The sequence below is a fragment of the Aspergillus wentii genome (genome assembly GCF_001890725.1).
Source record: "Aspergillus wentii DTO 134E9 unplaced genomic scaffold ASPWEscaffold_1, whole genome shotgun sequence".
In the NCBI taxonomy this organism is placed as follows: domain Eukaryota; kingdom Fungi; phylum Ascomycota; class Eurotiomycetes; order Eurotiales; family Aspergillaceae; genus Aspergillus; species Aspergillus wentii.
In genome coordinates, this window is record NW_024467832.1 from 1,989,388 (window position 1) to 2,002,047 (window position 12,660).

Consider the following 12,660-nt stretch of genomic DNA (forward strand, 5'->3'; position numbering starts at 1 on the left):
TGTGGTTGATTGACGGGTTGGAGACGAGGAGAATTGTCTAGCGAGAGAGGAGAGAGGAAGACGAAGAGAAGGCGAGGGAAGATGAGCTGGCGATTGTGATAGCGCGGGGCGACTAAGCGGGGTGGTGGAGCGGACAGCGGATCGGAGGAAGAAAGGGAGAGAGGATTGAGAAGATCGCAGAAGAAGACGGGGGTACATGATGGGATTATTATATATGAAGATTGGTGATACAATAGGGAAGGCGAATTCCGCAATAAATTAAGAGAATTAGTGATGGGATTAATTGGCGATAGTTATACAGAGCGCGATGGTGAAGTTGAGGTTGAAGCACGGAAAAGAAAGCGGAATTGCGGCGATAAGCTTATTAATGCATGACAAAGAGAGACAGAATTGAGAAGAAGGCAAAAAGGATTATGCGGATATTATTGATCTGATTTCGACCATTTGCAGGACTATCGAGTTATCAATTGTTCTGTAATCAAGTGTAGAATCGATCAAGCGAATGTATATCCTGCAGAGCACGTGCTCGTCTGTTTTGGTGTCGCTTCCAGGACTCAACACCAACGTCATTCATTCATTCTTCCTTTCTCAACACAACTCAACTCTGAATGCCACACGGACAACTTGACATTGAGATACTTCTCATCTATGCTTTTCCTACCCAAATAGACGTGTGACAGGCCATCATCCTGCTAGTTAACATACTATCCCGAGTGGGCTGATGCTGCCGCGATATTGCGCGTCAATTCCCCACGCCAGATAAAGCCCTTGAGGCGAAATCCAACTCAATGCATGCTGATCCTTTACAGCCTTGTTCTCAACAATCACTAGGTTAAAAAAAGTCTTCCTTGTAAGACTATCCTAGCAAATATGCTCCCTGGATCATCTCCTGGCCATGTGAACCGGCAGCACGGGCATACGCTTCAACGTCGGAACTGACCCCTTGTGCTTCTGCCGTCCGTCCTAGATGCCGAAGCACAATTCCCAAATTCTGTTTCGCAGCTATGACCTGAGGCTGTGACAATGTATTATCCGCCAGCGCTTTCCTCAGGAGAGATTCGGCCTCCTTGTATTGTTGTCGTTTGACCTGAAACGCTGCAGTAGTGATACGCATGATGCTGGTCATTGTTTCTTCCCTAGTTGAATCATGCTCTCCCAACTCCATCCCTTGGAGGGAAACCGCCAAATCGTCGATTATGTCGAATGCGAGATGTTCCAGGCCGATTTGCTGAAGCACAATGGCCCAATTTACTTTTGCTGCCCGTTGATCCGGTGTCATCTCCCGGATCTGAGGGATGGACAGTGATCCAATTTGTTGGAGGATGCTATGAGCAGCAGACAGATTACTCACCATCAGATAGGCCGCGATGAGCCCTTTGAGGCAGTTGAATCGGAGAGAGTCGTGGATATTGTAGCCGCCGGTTTTTTGACAAGCTCTCTCGTACAAATGAACGGCATCCTCCCCGTCACCTTGGTTCAGATAGTATTTTCCGAGTCGCTCTATGATCTCTATGGCCTCCCTGCCAGTTCCAGACCCATCTATCTTTGCATCTACCATACCGCGATGGGTCTCCCTGTTAATAGCTGCACCCATAGAGCAGCAAACCAACACGATGGCGTTTTTTGGTTCAATTTCAGGAACATTTTCGGCGAGGAGGGAGTTGATTTCAGGAATTCGTCCCTGGTCCCAAAGAAGGAAGGCTAAGTGAATCATAGTGTCCTCCAGAATCGCCCCGTCCCAGCGGAGAGGTGTGAACTGTTGAGTGATTGTGCGATGAACTAGACCAGCCTCTCGATGAAGACCTTGATGAACTAGTCGCTGCATTCGGGATAAGTTCTCTAGTATCCGCTTTCGAACGATCTGTGTGTCGACCAGACATTCAGCCTGAGCAAGCAGAGTATTAAACGGCTTCGCATGAAGCCCCATGGTTTGGCCTCGAGTATTTCTGACCGTCAAAAGCTGACCTGTGTCGACTGTGTGACCGAATATATAGAACGGAGGTCCACCAGATGTGTCTTTTGGGATTTGCCAGGTGCGCACAACCCGGAGACATTGTCGAAGCAGTTCTTCAGCCGTATCTGGGAGATTTGACAACAGATGCAGCTGAGCGAGACAGTTGATAGTCCTCACGAGTCTGGTTGGATCTGATGGCCGTGCCGTTGAGATGATCTGGATCACTTTATTACGGTAGTGACCAAGCAGCGTCCCGATAGCTGCTGCACTCCCAACATCATGGCTTTTTTGAAGCCACTTGATCAAGGGAACATCGTACACCTGTATCAGAGCAGTATCCGGATCTTGTCTGGCAAGAGATTGGAACCATAGCCGGTGAGAAACCTGATTCAAGACTGTCTTGAGAGCAGACAACATCTCGCAGTCTGGCGTAGTTTGGGTCACAAACTGGAGCCAAGATGACCCAAGGAGCTTGAGATCCCATGAGGCCATAGACCTACTACCCGAAGTTGATTGCCTGATGTCTCCTGTAGGTCTCCATGTAGCGAGATACTTCAGAGTGTCAAGTGCCGCATTTCGGTACACCTTGACCAAAGGAATAGGCGTGTCTTCCGTGAAGGCCGTATGGAACGCCCTTCCAGATACAATATAAATCCGTACAGGAGGGACTGCAAATTGCACATAACCCTGACTATTCGGTAAATCTACCAATCCCTGGAGGCATTCTCGGATAACTGATTCCGCTCGAATCACTTGCTGTGATGCTGGAAGCAGCGATAAAAGCTGGTCCAGCTCGGCTATGGTCAATGCAACCGGGGATACAATCATCCACTGGAGAATCTTGTATGCACGCTCGCGAATCAATGGTTCTTTGCCCTTCAGCCGCTGAATGAGGATAGAAAGAAGACTATCCATGTCTCTGATATCGAGACCCGCTTTGTTCGCAATGATGGAACAATAGAAACCACCCTGCAGTCTCCGTGCAAGGGAAAAGACCGTGCTGTAATTCGCTGATGGACAGGCACCTGATCCCTCTTGACTAGCATGCGGAAGTTGTATTTCAGCCCAAAATCGCGACGATTCGGCTAGGGTTTCACTCGGTGGGATGCAGCTCGTGATGAGGAGCCTCAGATTTGAGCAAGCACGCAAGGAAAGACGCTGCATTTTACCCACCAGAGCTGACAACTCGGGCATGGGGACACCATCCAAAACACAGTAGGAATAGGCGAAACTCGCCAATAACGACTCGAACGCGGCCCATAAATGGTCCCGCGGAACCCCTTCAATCAGTGGGATATAAGTAAGTGGCACACGCGAGCAAAGCTCTGGTCGTTGAGTGAACAGTTGTGCGATAGCGGTGACCAGAAAGGACGTGATGGTCCTTCTGTCTTCAGTCAAGTCATTGAAAAAGAAATACACCACAGCGGATTCATTTGCAGGCTGAATGGCGATATCTAAACATTGCTGGACGATGTGAGCGGCGGCAGAGGATTTACCAATTCCAGTTGGGCCATGTATCCAAAGAAGACGGCCATCTGACACTCGGTCCAACCAATTCTTATAGACTGGCAAGTCAAGATACCACTGATCATGTGCTGTACATGCGTGATCTTGAAGGAATGAGGTATAACATGTTGGGTTGAGATAGCGGAGGTGGCTGTCCAGTAACTCACCTTGTCGCGGCAACGTGTCCTGTTCGTCAAGTCCCATGAAAGGTTCAGGTCCCTTTGATGCAAAGCCAAGCTCTATGAAACGACCCGTCTTGGTAGAAATAAATGCTGAATCCACCATTAGCGAAGAAGTTTCCAAACAAATATCACCACTTGCCCGCTGTGAAGTCGGATGGACCGACGAAGCTTAGAGCAACGACTTCACCGTCACGCCTTTTCTTTTGAGACGGTTTCTTTCGCTCAGGAATGGAGGAATATTCTCTGTCCGGATATTTGTGGCTTGCTTGAGCTTTTTCTATCTCATAGTCCCGCTGCAACCCCCAATGCCAATCGTAGTGGATATCGAGTTGGTGACTGGCAAGCATCAGCATGAAATGCTTCTACACGGAGAAAAAAAAGGTACCTTGTATCGAACAAAGTGCCACAGTGCTCGCATCGTGCGTTTTCCTTCTGGTCTGGCCTTGGTCATTTGCCATTTCACCATCCCCTGATTGCTGAATTGACTTACGAGATTTGGCATGGATTTCACAATCCCTGAAACTTGTATACATAAGATCGCATTTTTCGCATTTGAACAGGCCAGACGATTCTGGAAGGGACAGATAGCGTTCTTCAATCCGATATCCATAAGGTTGATAGCTGGATGTTCAGCTTTATTGCAATCGAATTTCTCGGAATACAATACATACCTGTCCGCAATGAGAGCCCAACACACTACTTGGTCACTCTTGCCATCGGCATTTTTGTCCACAGATACTTCCGTTGACTGACTTGTCACCGGCGTTTCTGTTGGAGTTTGTATCGCACGAGGTGGTCTTCTCTGATATGAGACGCCATATGTTCGTCCTGCGTGAACTCTGTTCTGAATGGTCTGGTGACGAGAAAGATGCGCCTCCCATTCGGTTCTACAGCAGGTTATATTGAATTCTCAATCAGTCGTCGTATGTAAACTTACCCTGCATTAACTTTGGCTCCACAGTGTTTGCAGTCCATGACGAGATTTTGATGTATACCAGGGTTGATGCAAAGAGAGGGGGGGGGGGGGTCCTCTGATCTTAATATCCGTGCTAAGAGCTACTGATCATTGTGGCTGTGGAGGTGACCCTGCATAAAAAGGCAGACTATCACTGCTAAATGCCGTTGAAGTTGACTTCGTACGGCATTCAAAGACATCGAACATCTAAAATGGACACAAAGATGCAATGCCTTCACTGCTCGCAAGAGTTTACCGACCAGTAAGTCTGACCTAGTCTCTACAGAGCCACATTAACATGCTGCTTTAGGCTACAACTAGCCGCCCACTATCGCGGACACGAAGCCATCCAACGCCGCCGACAGCCAACGCGGATATACGGATTACAGTACGTCAAAAACAAAAATGACCCAGGACAGGCGGCTGTCCAAATGGCACCGAGCGTGGAAGACCAGCAGCAGCCCGCGGTAACACCGACTAAACCTGCTGCTACTCTGAGTTCAGCCTCCGCTCCTGTTGAGAATGCTGCCCAGTCAGACGCACGCCAGCGTGTGACGGCAATTAGCCATGTAATGACACAGGAGAATAGCCTGCTGATGTTTCGTCGCTTTTCCGAACTCAATATTCGGAATCTCCTTGTGATGCAGAAGGAGCTGGCGCGATTGGACGGGCGGGTCAAGGAAGCGATTCGTTCTGGTGATGACACTGAACCATTGGAGTTTCAGATATCTGAAAAGCTACACAAATACAGTTTGTTGGCCTTTGTATTCACTCTCTAGTTTCATCTAATGGTGACGGAACTGCAGATAAAACGCTTCTCGCCCTGTCGCAGCTCCAGAAATTCAGCGCCCCAGAAGACCATTTTGTGAAGTCGCTACGTGACTGGGCCGACGATTCCAATCTGCTTTCGACACCAGAATGTGATTTCCTGGCGGATGTGGCTGATGTTCGCGACGATCTGCTCGCCCTGAACCCCAATACCGAACGGAAAGCCTGGGTGTACCGGACAGTCGAGGCCCTAGTTTGGAGATTTGTCGCCAGAGTAAGTCGAAATACCCACTTTTAATATTGAATGTTTGAGTTCGGTGTCTCATGCATGATGGTGGCTTGGATGTAGAAGCCAAACGGAGGCAAGGCTGTCCAATTCCCCCACGGAGGCGTGCTGTACACCTACGACGACGATATGGTGGCTGCGATGGTGCGGCTAATTCTTACGCTTGTAACTTCGGTCATGTTAATCATCCCAATTATCATCCTGTATTTCGTCAAGGGTGGTCCGAATCCCCTCATTATCGTGACCATCTGCACCTTGGCAGTGGCTGTGACGATTGCTATGACCACGGACTGTAAAAACCATGAGATTCTCATGGCGGCTGCTGCGTAAGTACCTGGACTGTCTTAATGGGCTTTTTTTTTTTTTTTTTTTTTTTTTTTTTTTTTTTTTTTTGGCTAACTCCTGACTAGATACGGCGCCGTTATGATTGTTTACCTGGAGAAGTGATGGGTTGCGCTCTGAGATACTATAATACATTCCTGAAGTCACAAACGGAACTTTCCTTCTGGTTATTTGGACTGCTGGCGAAGCTATTCCGTTAGTTCTTTTAATCCTTGGTGGCCAAGATATTAGGCCATGCGAGGCTGCATTTCTTTCCCGTGTACGGAATAGACCCTCCTAATACGAACTGCATGTTGCACGAGAGGAGAAAAACCTCGGAATGAGGCTGAACAATACTCAAGAGTATATGGATTACATACATCGACATATCCAGGCCGATCTGGCAGCTAGATAATTTCGCATACCACCAATATTCAAATGGACACACCGGCGAGATGTACGCAGTGCAAGCACTGTGACCAGGTATTTTTTACAAGGCCTCTATGGTTGGAACACCATGACTGGCATTCAGATATCCAAAAGCAGCTCTGTCGTCCATCAAGTAATACAGAAACGACATCAGAGGAAATCGATGGCCTTGCAGATCATGTTTCTCGGGTTCGGATAAGTGGCAGCCAAAGTCCCGTGGTCATACAATATATGAAGGGAAACTATTCACAATCAAACAACATCAGGGAGGATCTCACCGAAACGCAGATGGTAGAGCGTCTGCGAAAGATCATGGTTGAATACCCCCCATACGAGGACGACGAAAACAAAGAGCGAGTGTCATGTCAGAGGCTGAAGTGTGACGACTGTGAGATGAGCTTTTATACATCGTCGGTCTTTGTATTCTCATCTTATATCCCCAATGCTGACCCTTTTAACAGAGCTCAACTGGATAAACATTATCTTTCCAAGTACTGTCGTGGGAATCAAATAGTTGTATATGCCATGGTAATTGACAGGTATCTCATCCGCGGTGCCGTATCTGTTTTCGCCATCTGATCGCTTCAACAGCTCCAATGCCGGAGGATACAGAGTTGAAAAAAGAGAGATCCCCTTCGAGAGCAAAAGAGCTCTCTTCAAATGCACCAAATGCACCGATGGCTTTCTGACAGAAGATGAGAAAAGACAACATGAAAAGTCTCGTATGGATTGCACGTTCCCAAAGCAAGCAGTCGATTGACCGACTATCCAGATCCTTTTCAAGCACTACAATGTCTTCATTGTCAAAAGGCTTTTACCAACGAGTGAGGTCATATGTCTTGTTCTATCTTCACAGTTGCTGATAAGATTCAGATATGAACTCGAAGAGCACTATCGTCACCATGATGACATTCACCTCCGCCATCATATCGACAGCTCTCGAACAAAGTCAGAGGATGTCTTTCGAAAATGGAGTATGTGTATACTGGACCTTACTCAACGTTGTGGAACTCTGACCTGTCCGATATCGTAGGTCCCGGGGATAGCGTAGATACTTCGGAGACATCACGGCCAATCCAGAACCCTTGGATACGCAAAGGTTACTAATACTCTCGGTTCAACAGTCATGACGGATATGGACCTAACGAGTTACTAGGTGGACTTCCACGCGCAGACGGTGATTTAGTTGCCATAAGCTTGATCAGCAAAGAGAGCCTGGAAAACAGTAAGGACAAAGACGAGATATCTTAAGTCAGAAGCTAACCTGCACAGGGTACGCCCCTGACGGGACTTTCCGATCTCCTCAGTCACCCAGGAGGCCTCATTCAGTTCTGTCAAAACCCGAGAGATTCAAGAGTATTAAAGGATTTTTCAAGAGAAAGTCGGAGGCCAAGCAAAAGCATCCGCAGCACTCACCACAGACACCTACTGTAGAAAACCAGCGCAAGGAATGGAAACTCGCATACCTGCATGAATCATCAACCTGGGTTGTTTCTAGTGGAAGTGACGGCTGGACACAATCCTACACATTGGGAGAGTCGAGAAGGGAAACATACCAACGAAGCCAGTCAACACAGCCAGCAAACCTCTCAGGGTCGGCTCTTCCGGTTTATGACATCCTGACACAAATAGGGACGTATGCAAAGAGCCACGCAATCCAAAATGTGGCCGGACTGAGAAAAATCATGGACATTCCCCCCAGCCTCCATCAGGTAAATGGGGCTCATGTCGGGAGCTTACGCTGCTGGCTAGACGACGAGAAACACAACTCAGGTCGAGAGGGACTGTGTCCGGAATCAGGCGTGACTATATTGTCCAATGGATTCTCCAAGCGCCTGCTAGCTTGGGATACATGCGGTAGGCACAGATTGATTGACGGTCAGGACCTATGTAGGATCGTTCCTGCTGTTATCGGCCACCCGAATGGCGACCTCGAGACCGTTAGGCTGTCCTTGGGGGCCGTTGCTCAGTATCTTCTACAAAGCGGTAATGTGCGTGCAGCAGAGGAGCTATATTGGGATTTGTTTGAGGCAATACGAGCTCTTGATGGGAGTCTTGATCTCGAATTCATTGTTTTATGCGGTCTCGGACATACATATAATAAGCAGGAAATGCGGGAACGAGCTATCATGATTCACATGAAGGCATTGGACAGCTGTGAAAACATCTACGGCTCTTCTGGAGTCAACAGCTTCACAATTCTCACTCAGATGGCGACCAACTACGAGAGACTCGGTCAAATAGCTAATGCCATGAGTCTGTACCAGCGCGCGCTTCAAGGACGCTTGGACTGTGATCAACAAGAAGATGCCTTGGATGACAAGGAAAAGCTGGGAGAGTTGAACCAAGCTTTGGGAAGAAATACCCAGGCAGCTCGACTTTTCGATGAAGTGTACCGGGGATTCCAGGAGCTCCTTGGGCCCCATCATCGGAAGACTCTGCTGGCTATGACCAATCTGTCGGCTCTTCTTTTTGCCACAGGCCATCCTGATCGAGGCATATCGCTCTTGCTTACTGCAGTACCGCTAGCGTATCGGATTTTGGGACCTGATGATCAAGTATCCATGGCATGTGTCTGTAACTACTTGATATACTCTCCGACAACTCGCCTTCAACCCTCAATTCAAACGGTCACCGATCAGTATCTAAGCCGTAACAATCAATCCTCGCTGAATGTCCTGAAGAGTCTTGCAGAGCTGTATGGTAAAAAAGGCATGGGCCGCCAGGCAGTGGAAACCTACAAGCTCTTGTCTGAGAGAATCAAGTCGGTGAGTGGGACTTCAAATCCAATGATACTGGATGCTTTATATGGATACGCTTTCTCGCTGCAGTGCGTTGGAAGATTCAGTGAATCGATGGAGCAATATCGCCATCTTCATTCGCTGGCAGTCACACTTCATCCAGCCCAATCCCAAAGTTGGATTAATATCGTCAAAATCTCATTGGAAGGGTTGAATAAGACAAAGGCGGATCTTGACCAGGAGAACCTGGACTGGGGATTGGATGTTCCTCAAGTGTGTTCGGACGAAACGTGTCCAAATATGACCAAACGAGTTTGCTCAAGTAAAATACCAGCTTCCATGATTGCTTTTGGAGATCTCTGACAATTCCCTCACTGTAGAATGCAAAATGAACCGGTTCTGCTCTCTCACTTGCGAGTCAAGATCAAGGGAGGCTTATCACCAGGCTTGGTGCATCGCATCTGTGACTATCAGCGAGTCCATGTCAGTACTGATTAAGTACACCAATGACCACATCAACAGGGATAGCATGGCCGCATCTCTAATGCTCAATCTTCGCCTGCTCCGAAAACCCCGATGCGTGTCATTCAAGACTGTCTTCATCAATCCAATCACATTCATGACTCTTCGGATCTCCAAGAAACCAGAGAACCTTCTGGTGGTATATCCTAGCCCGACTACCAACCTCCGATTTGGGGTTCAAAATTCCATGCCCTTCCAATGGATGACGTCCGAGAATTGTGGTGCACTGCTCATAGAGCGAAGAGCCGACGCATACCTCATCGTCGCACCTGAAAAGAACAAAATGGCAGATTTGCAGGGTGAGCGAGACAAGAATTTTGGCATTGAATCTGACGAGGTTGATCTGCCAGGAGAAGATCTAATAGAATATGCACAATGGACTGAGAAGAGTGGTGGCAAAACCACATTTGTGTCGGCTTTTGCACTGGTCGAATGGTCAGTGGAATAAATCAATCGCAGGTCAAGGTTATCCGTCTGCCAGCAGACTATCCAGGCCGATAACAAAGCCATCTACGGCTCTTTCAACAAGGCTGTCCTGGTCTTGGACCCTTCTGATGCTTAAGTGTTTTGACTAGCTGATGGGTGGTCTATATGAGCATATAGAACAAGATGTCGACATATTAATTCAAAATGAAATCAGAAATTTAGTATTTATATCTTTTATACCCCCATGGCTCATGCTTGTTTTGTAAGATGGCCAGCCCAAGTAGGATAGTAGATATACTCAAAGAAATCCAGTGGAGTGAACATTACATTATGGTATCAACCGAATTAACAAGCCAGAGGTATCTAATATACAAAGCACCACCAACCAACCCAAACCCCATGCATGACCCGAAATTTAAAAAAAAAAAAAAAAAAAAAAAAGTATCATATCAGACCGGCCTATCACTAGGCCATCAACTAGGTAGTCCCAGGGATACTGAAATCCCATATTGAACCTGAAATCCCGAAATTGAACAAATGAAAATCGTCAAATCGAGGACTGCGTGTTACACCGGGTTCCTTGTAATGCACACTCGCTCGGATGCGGTGTACCCATATACCATCCCTCATCAACCATCCTTTTCTCCAAGTTGAGCCAATACTGTGCCTTGCCCCCGGCGCCAGTTTTGAGATCCAGGTCGCCTAGACGTACCTCGACAGGACCTTTGTCGTCGCATGGCATCTGTGCGTGTTAGTGGAAAGATCAAACATGGTATAATATGTGGCGGGTGCAAAAAGAAATTACCTTGATGAACATGGTGCAGTCTCTCAGAGTCATCGCAAGGGATTTCTCTCGAGACTGCGCCGATGGCCCATGTAGTCCAACATCCCGCATAGTCTTCTGGTGGAAGTGGAGCTTTTGCAGGGTGCGGTTCCGATAGAGAACTCGTGCTAATTGTTGTTGATCCTTACAGCCCTTGACGAGGCCAGTCGCACGTAGAACAGTTTCAAAGTTGTCCGACATTAGATCTAAAGGACAAAACGATCTTTCATCTGATCCGCCCGCTTTTCGCGTCTCCCCGTTCTTCATGTCCCACAACGCACATGTGCGGCACCGTTGAGCGTGGATGGGTGCAGATGGTGACTGGAGAAGCCACTTTGGTTTCAGCTCGGCAAGAATGGCATTGGGATCGTTGAATGTAGTCATATCTGTGATTAGCAGTCCGTACGGCTCGTTTGTGGAAAGGTATACGCCACGACGTTTCTTGGGACGTCGGCCGTTCACCTCTGCTGCATGTAATTGCTCATTGCAGCGCTGAACGAGCCCGTTGGGGAGAGTAACAAGTGTCTGGTCCACCAGTTCTTCTGGGTTGAATAGCGGACGAATGATCTTGTCGAAATTCTGCACGATTTCTTGATATGATATTCCTGTCTTGCTATCCTTGCGAAGTCGAAGTAATTTCCCCCTAAACTCCGGGGGCACGCCCGACTGGTCAATCGCGCCCGCAACAGCGCCAGTCATGCCCTTCCTCAACCCCACGGGCGATTTCGCACATGTGGAAACAATGCGGTAGATGACATTGGCGCCTCCTTCTGCGAGATAAATAAGTTGAACTCCCACCGGGAGCTCTATTCGAATTGGTTTTGTCATCCGTCACGTAGTCAGATGGGCGTATTTATTTGTTATCGAAATACCATGACCTCGTGAATCCCTGCCTCAGGACCTTTGGGCTGCGCCGCTGATTAAATAGATCCGGTGCGAAACAGATGGAAGGGACAGGGAAGCAAAATCGAACTCCACAGATGCGAAAACCCGGAATGGGAAATAAAGGCCTCCCGATGAAGTGTGCAGAGATGTAGCATGCAGCAAGCCCAGAAAAGGAGTTTGATCGGCTATGACGTATAGCTTTATGGGACCAGCGAGTCCAGTGCGTGTCCTATTGCCAGATTATTTAGTCGGTATCCGTGAATCAGTTGATCGTCGCGTTGTTTCTGAGTACGTATGACACGAAATGTCTTTTCTCCCAGCCCGATATTGCGTTATTCAAAAACAAGAAGAACCCCCGTAGATCTGGGGATTGGGCCCGGTGCAGGGTTTAGTGGGCTTATCGTATCGACAAGGGCGGCGCTCGGCCTGAGAAGTCTTAGGCGGATTCCATGCCAAACAGATCGGGGCAGCGCATTGGACGATGGATACAACTGGAATGCACCGAGGATGTAGGGAGGCGTTCAGACAAGGAAGCAAACACCGACTAGAGAACGTTGCAGCGACTAAATAGTAGATTGCAGGGCGTCGGGCACACAGACGTCTGTTTGCTGGTTCTGTCTGCGATAGCGCAACCGGCGGTCAGCACGAAGGAGGGAGGAGGGTAATTATTGGCGAGAATTGCTGGAGATGACGAGAAGGATTAGTACGGAGTCGCAGAATACAGATCAGCTTGGGGAGATACCAATCAGGTCATTCGACGAGGACCGAGAGTCCAAGCGACACGAGATGATTTAGATTTTGGAAACCTTGGAGTGGGTTGCCACGCGAGAAGATCACCGCCGGTCCATGGCGAATCATGGAG

General features: G+C 48.1%; 7 protein-coding genes across 7 annotated transcripts; 4 read left to right on the forward strand and 3 right to left on the reverse strand.

The window, feature by feature from the left end:
* Nucleotides 1-856: 856 nt before the first annotated feature.
* ASPWEDRAFT_166807 (tetratricopeptide repeat protein) lies at nt 857-3,745 on the reverse strand (the record flags this gene model as incomplete). Its single annotated transcript, XM_040830051.1, has 1 exon — nt 857-3,745. The coding sequence occupies one exon, from the start codon at nt 3,743-3,745 to the stop codon at nt 857-859; it is 2,889 nt and encodes a 962-aa protein (XP_040694420.1).
* Nucleotides 3,746-3,770: 25 nt separating this feature from the next.
* Nucleotides 3,771-4,617, reverse strand: ASPWEDRAFT_166808 (uncharacterized protein; the record flags this gene model as incomplete). Its single annotated transcript, XM_040830052.1, has 5 exons — nt 3,771-3,978; nt 4,028-4,079; nt 4,133-4,263; nt 4,314-4,529; nt 4,580-4,617. 5 exons carry the CDS (start codon nt 4,615-4,617, stop codon nt 3,771-3,773), a joined length of 645 nt encoding a protein of 214 aa, XP_040694421.1.
* A 192-nt stretch (nt 4,618-4,809) lies between these two features.
* ASPWEDRAFT_166809 (uncharacterized protein) lies at nt 4,810-6,098 on the forward strand (the record flags this gene model as incomplete). Its single annotated transcript, XM_040830053.1, has 5 exons — nt 4,810-4,859; nt 4,908-5,347; nt 5,404-5,639; nt 5,715-5,977; nt 6,062-6,098. The coding sequence occupies 5 exons, from the start codon at nt 4,810-4,812 to the stop codon at nt 6,096-6,098; spliced, it is 1,026 nt and encodes a 341-aa protein (XP_040694422.1).
* A 156-nt stretch (nt 6,099-6,254) lies between these two features.
* Nucleotides 6,255-7,006, forward strand: ASPWEDRAFT_232464 (uncharacterized protein). Its single transcript, XM_040832455.1, has 3 exons — nt 6,255-6,789; nt 6,863-6,940; nt 6,993-7,006. Coding segments are annotated over exons 1-2 (381 nt in total). The 5' UTR covers nt 6,255-6,410; the 3' UTR covers nt 6,865-6,940; nt 6,993-7,006.
* Nucleotides 7,007-7,111: 105 nt separating this feature from the next.
* ASPWEDRAFT_166810 (uncharacterized protein) lies at nt 7,112-9,505 on the forward strand (the record flags this gene model as incomplete). Its single annotated transcript, XM_040830054.1, has 6 exons — nt 7,112-7,123; nt 7,174-7,225; nt 7,275-7,375; nt 7,435-7,448; nt 7,526-7,626; nt 7,674-9,505. 6 exons carry the CDS (start codon nt 7,112-7,114, stop codon nt 9,503-9,505), a joined length of 2,112 nt encoding a protein of 703 aa, XP_040694424.1.
* Nucleotides 9,506-9,530: 25 nt separating this feature from the next.
* ASPWEDRAFT_166811 (uncharacterized protein) lies at nt 9,531-10,226 on the forward strand (the record flags this gene model as incomplete). The annotated part of the gene is made up of 2 exons (XM_040830055.1): nt 9,531-10,099; nt 10,124-10,226. The coding sequence occupies 2 exons, from the start codon at nt 9,531-9,533 to the stop codon at nt 10,224-10,226; spliced, it is 672 nt and encodes a 223-aa protein (XP_040694425.1).
* Nucleotides 10,227-10,637: 411 nt separating this feature from the next.
* On the reverse strand, nt 10,638-11,741 carry ASPWEDRAFT_166812 (inositol-pentakisphosphate 2-kinase; the record flags this gene model as incomplete). Its single annotated transcript, XM_040830056.1, has 2 exons — nt 10,638-10,832; nt 10,896-11,741. The coding sequence occupies 2 exons, from the start codon at nt 11,739-11,741 to the stop codon at nt 10,638-10,640; spliced, it is 1,041 nt and encodes a 346-aa protein (XP_040694426.1).
* Nucleotides 11,742-12,660: the final 919 nt, after the last annotated feature.

What these genes read in the sequence shown, in the direction of transcription:
- ASPWEDRAFT_232464 (XM_040832455.1), top strand. Translation starts at nt 6,411, where the DNA reads ATGGACACACCGGCGAGATGTACGCAGTGCAAGCACTGTGACCAGGTA.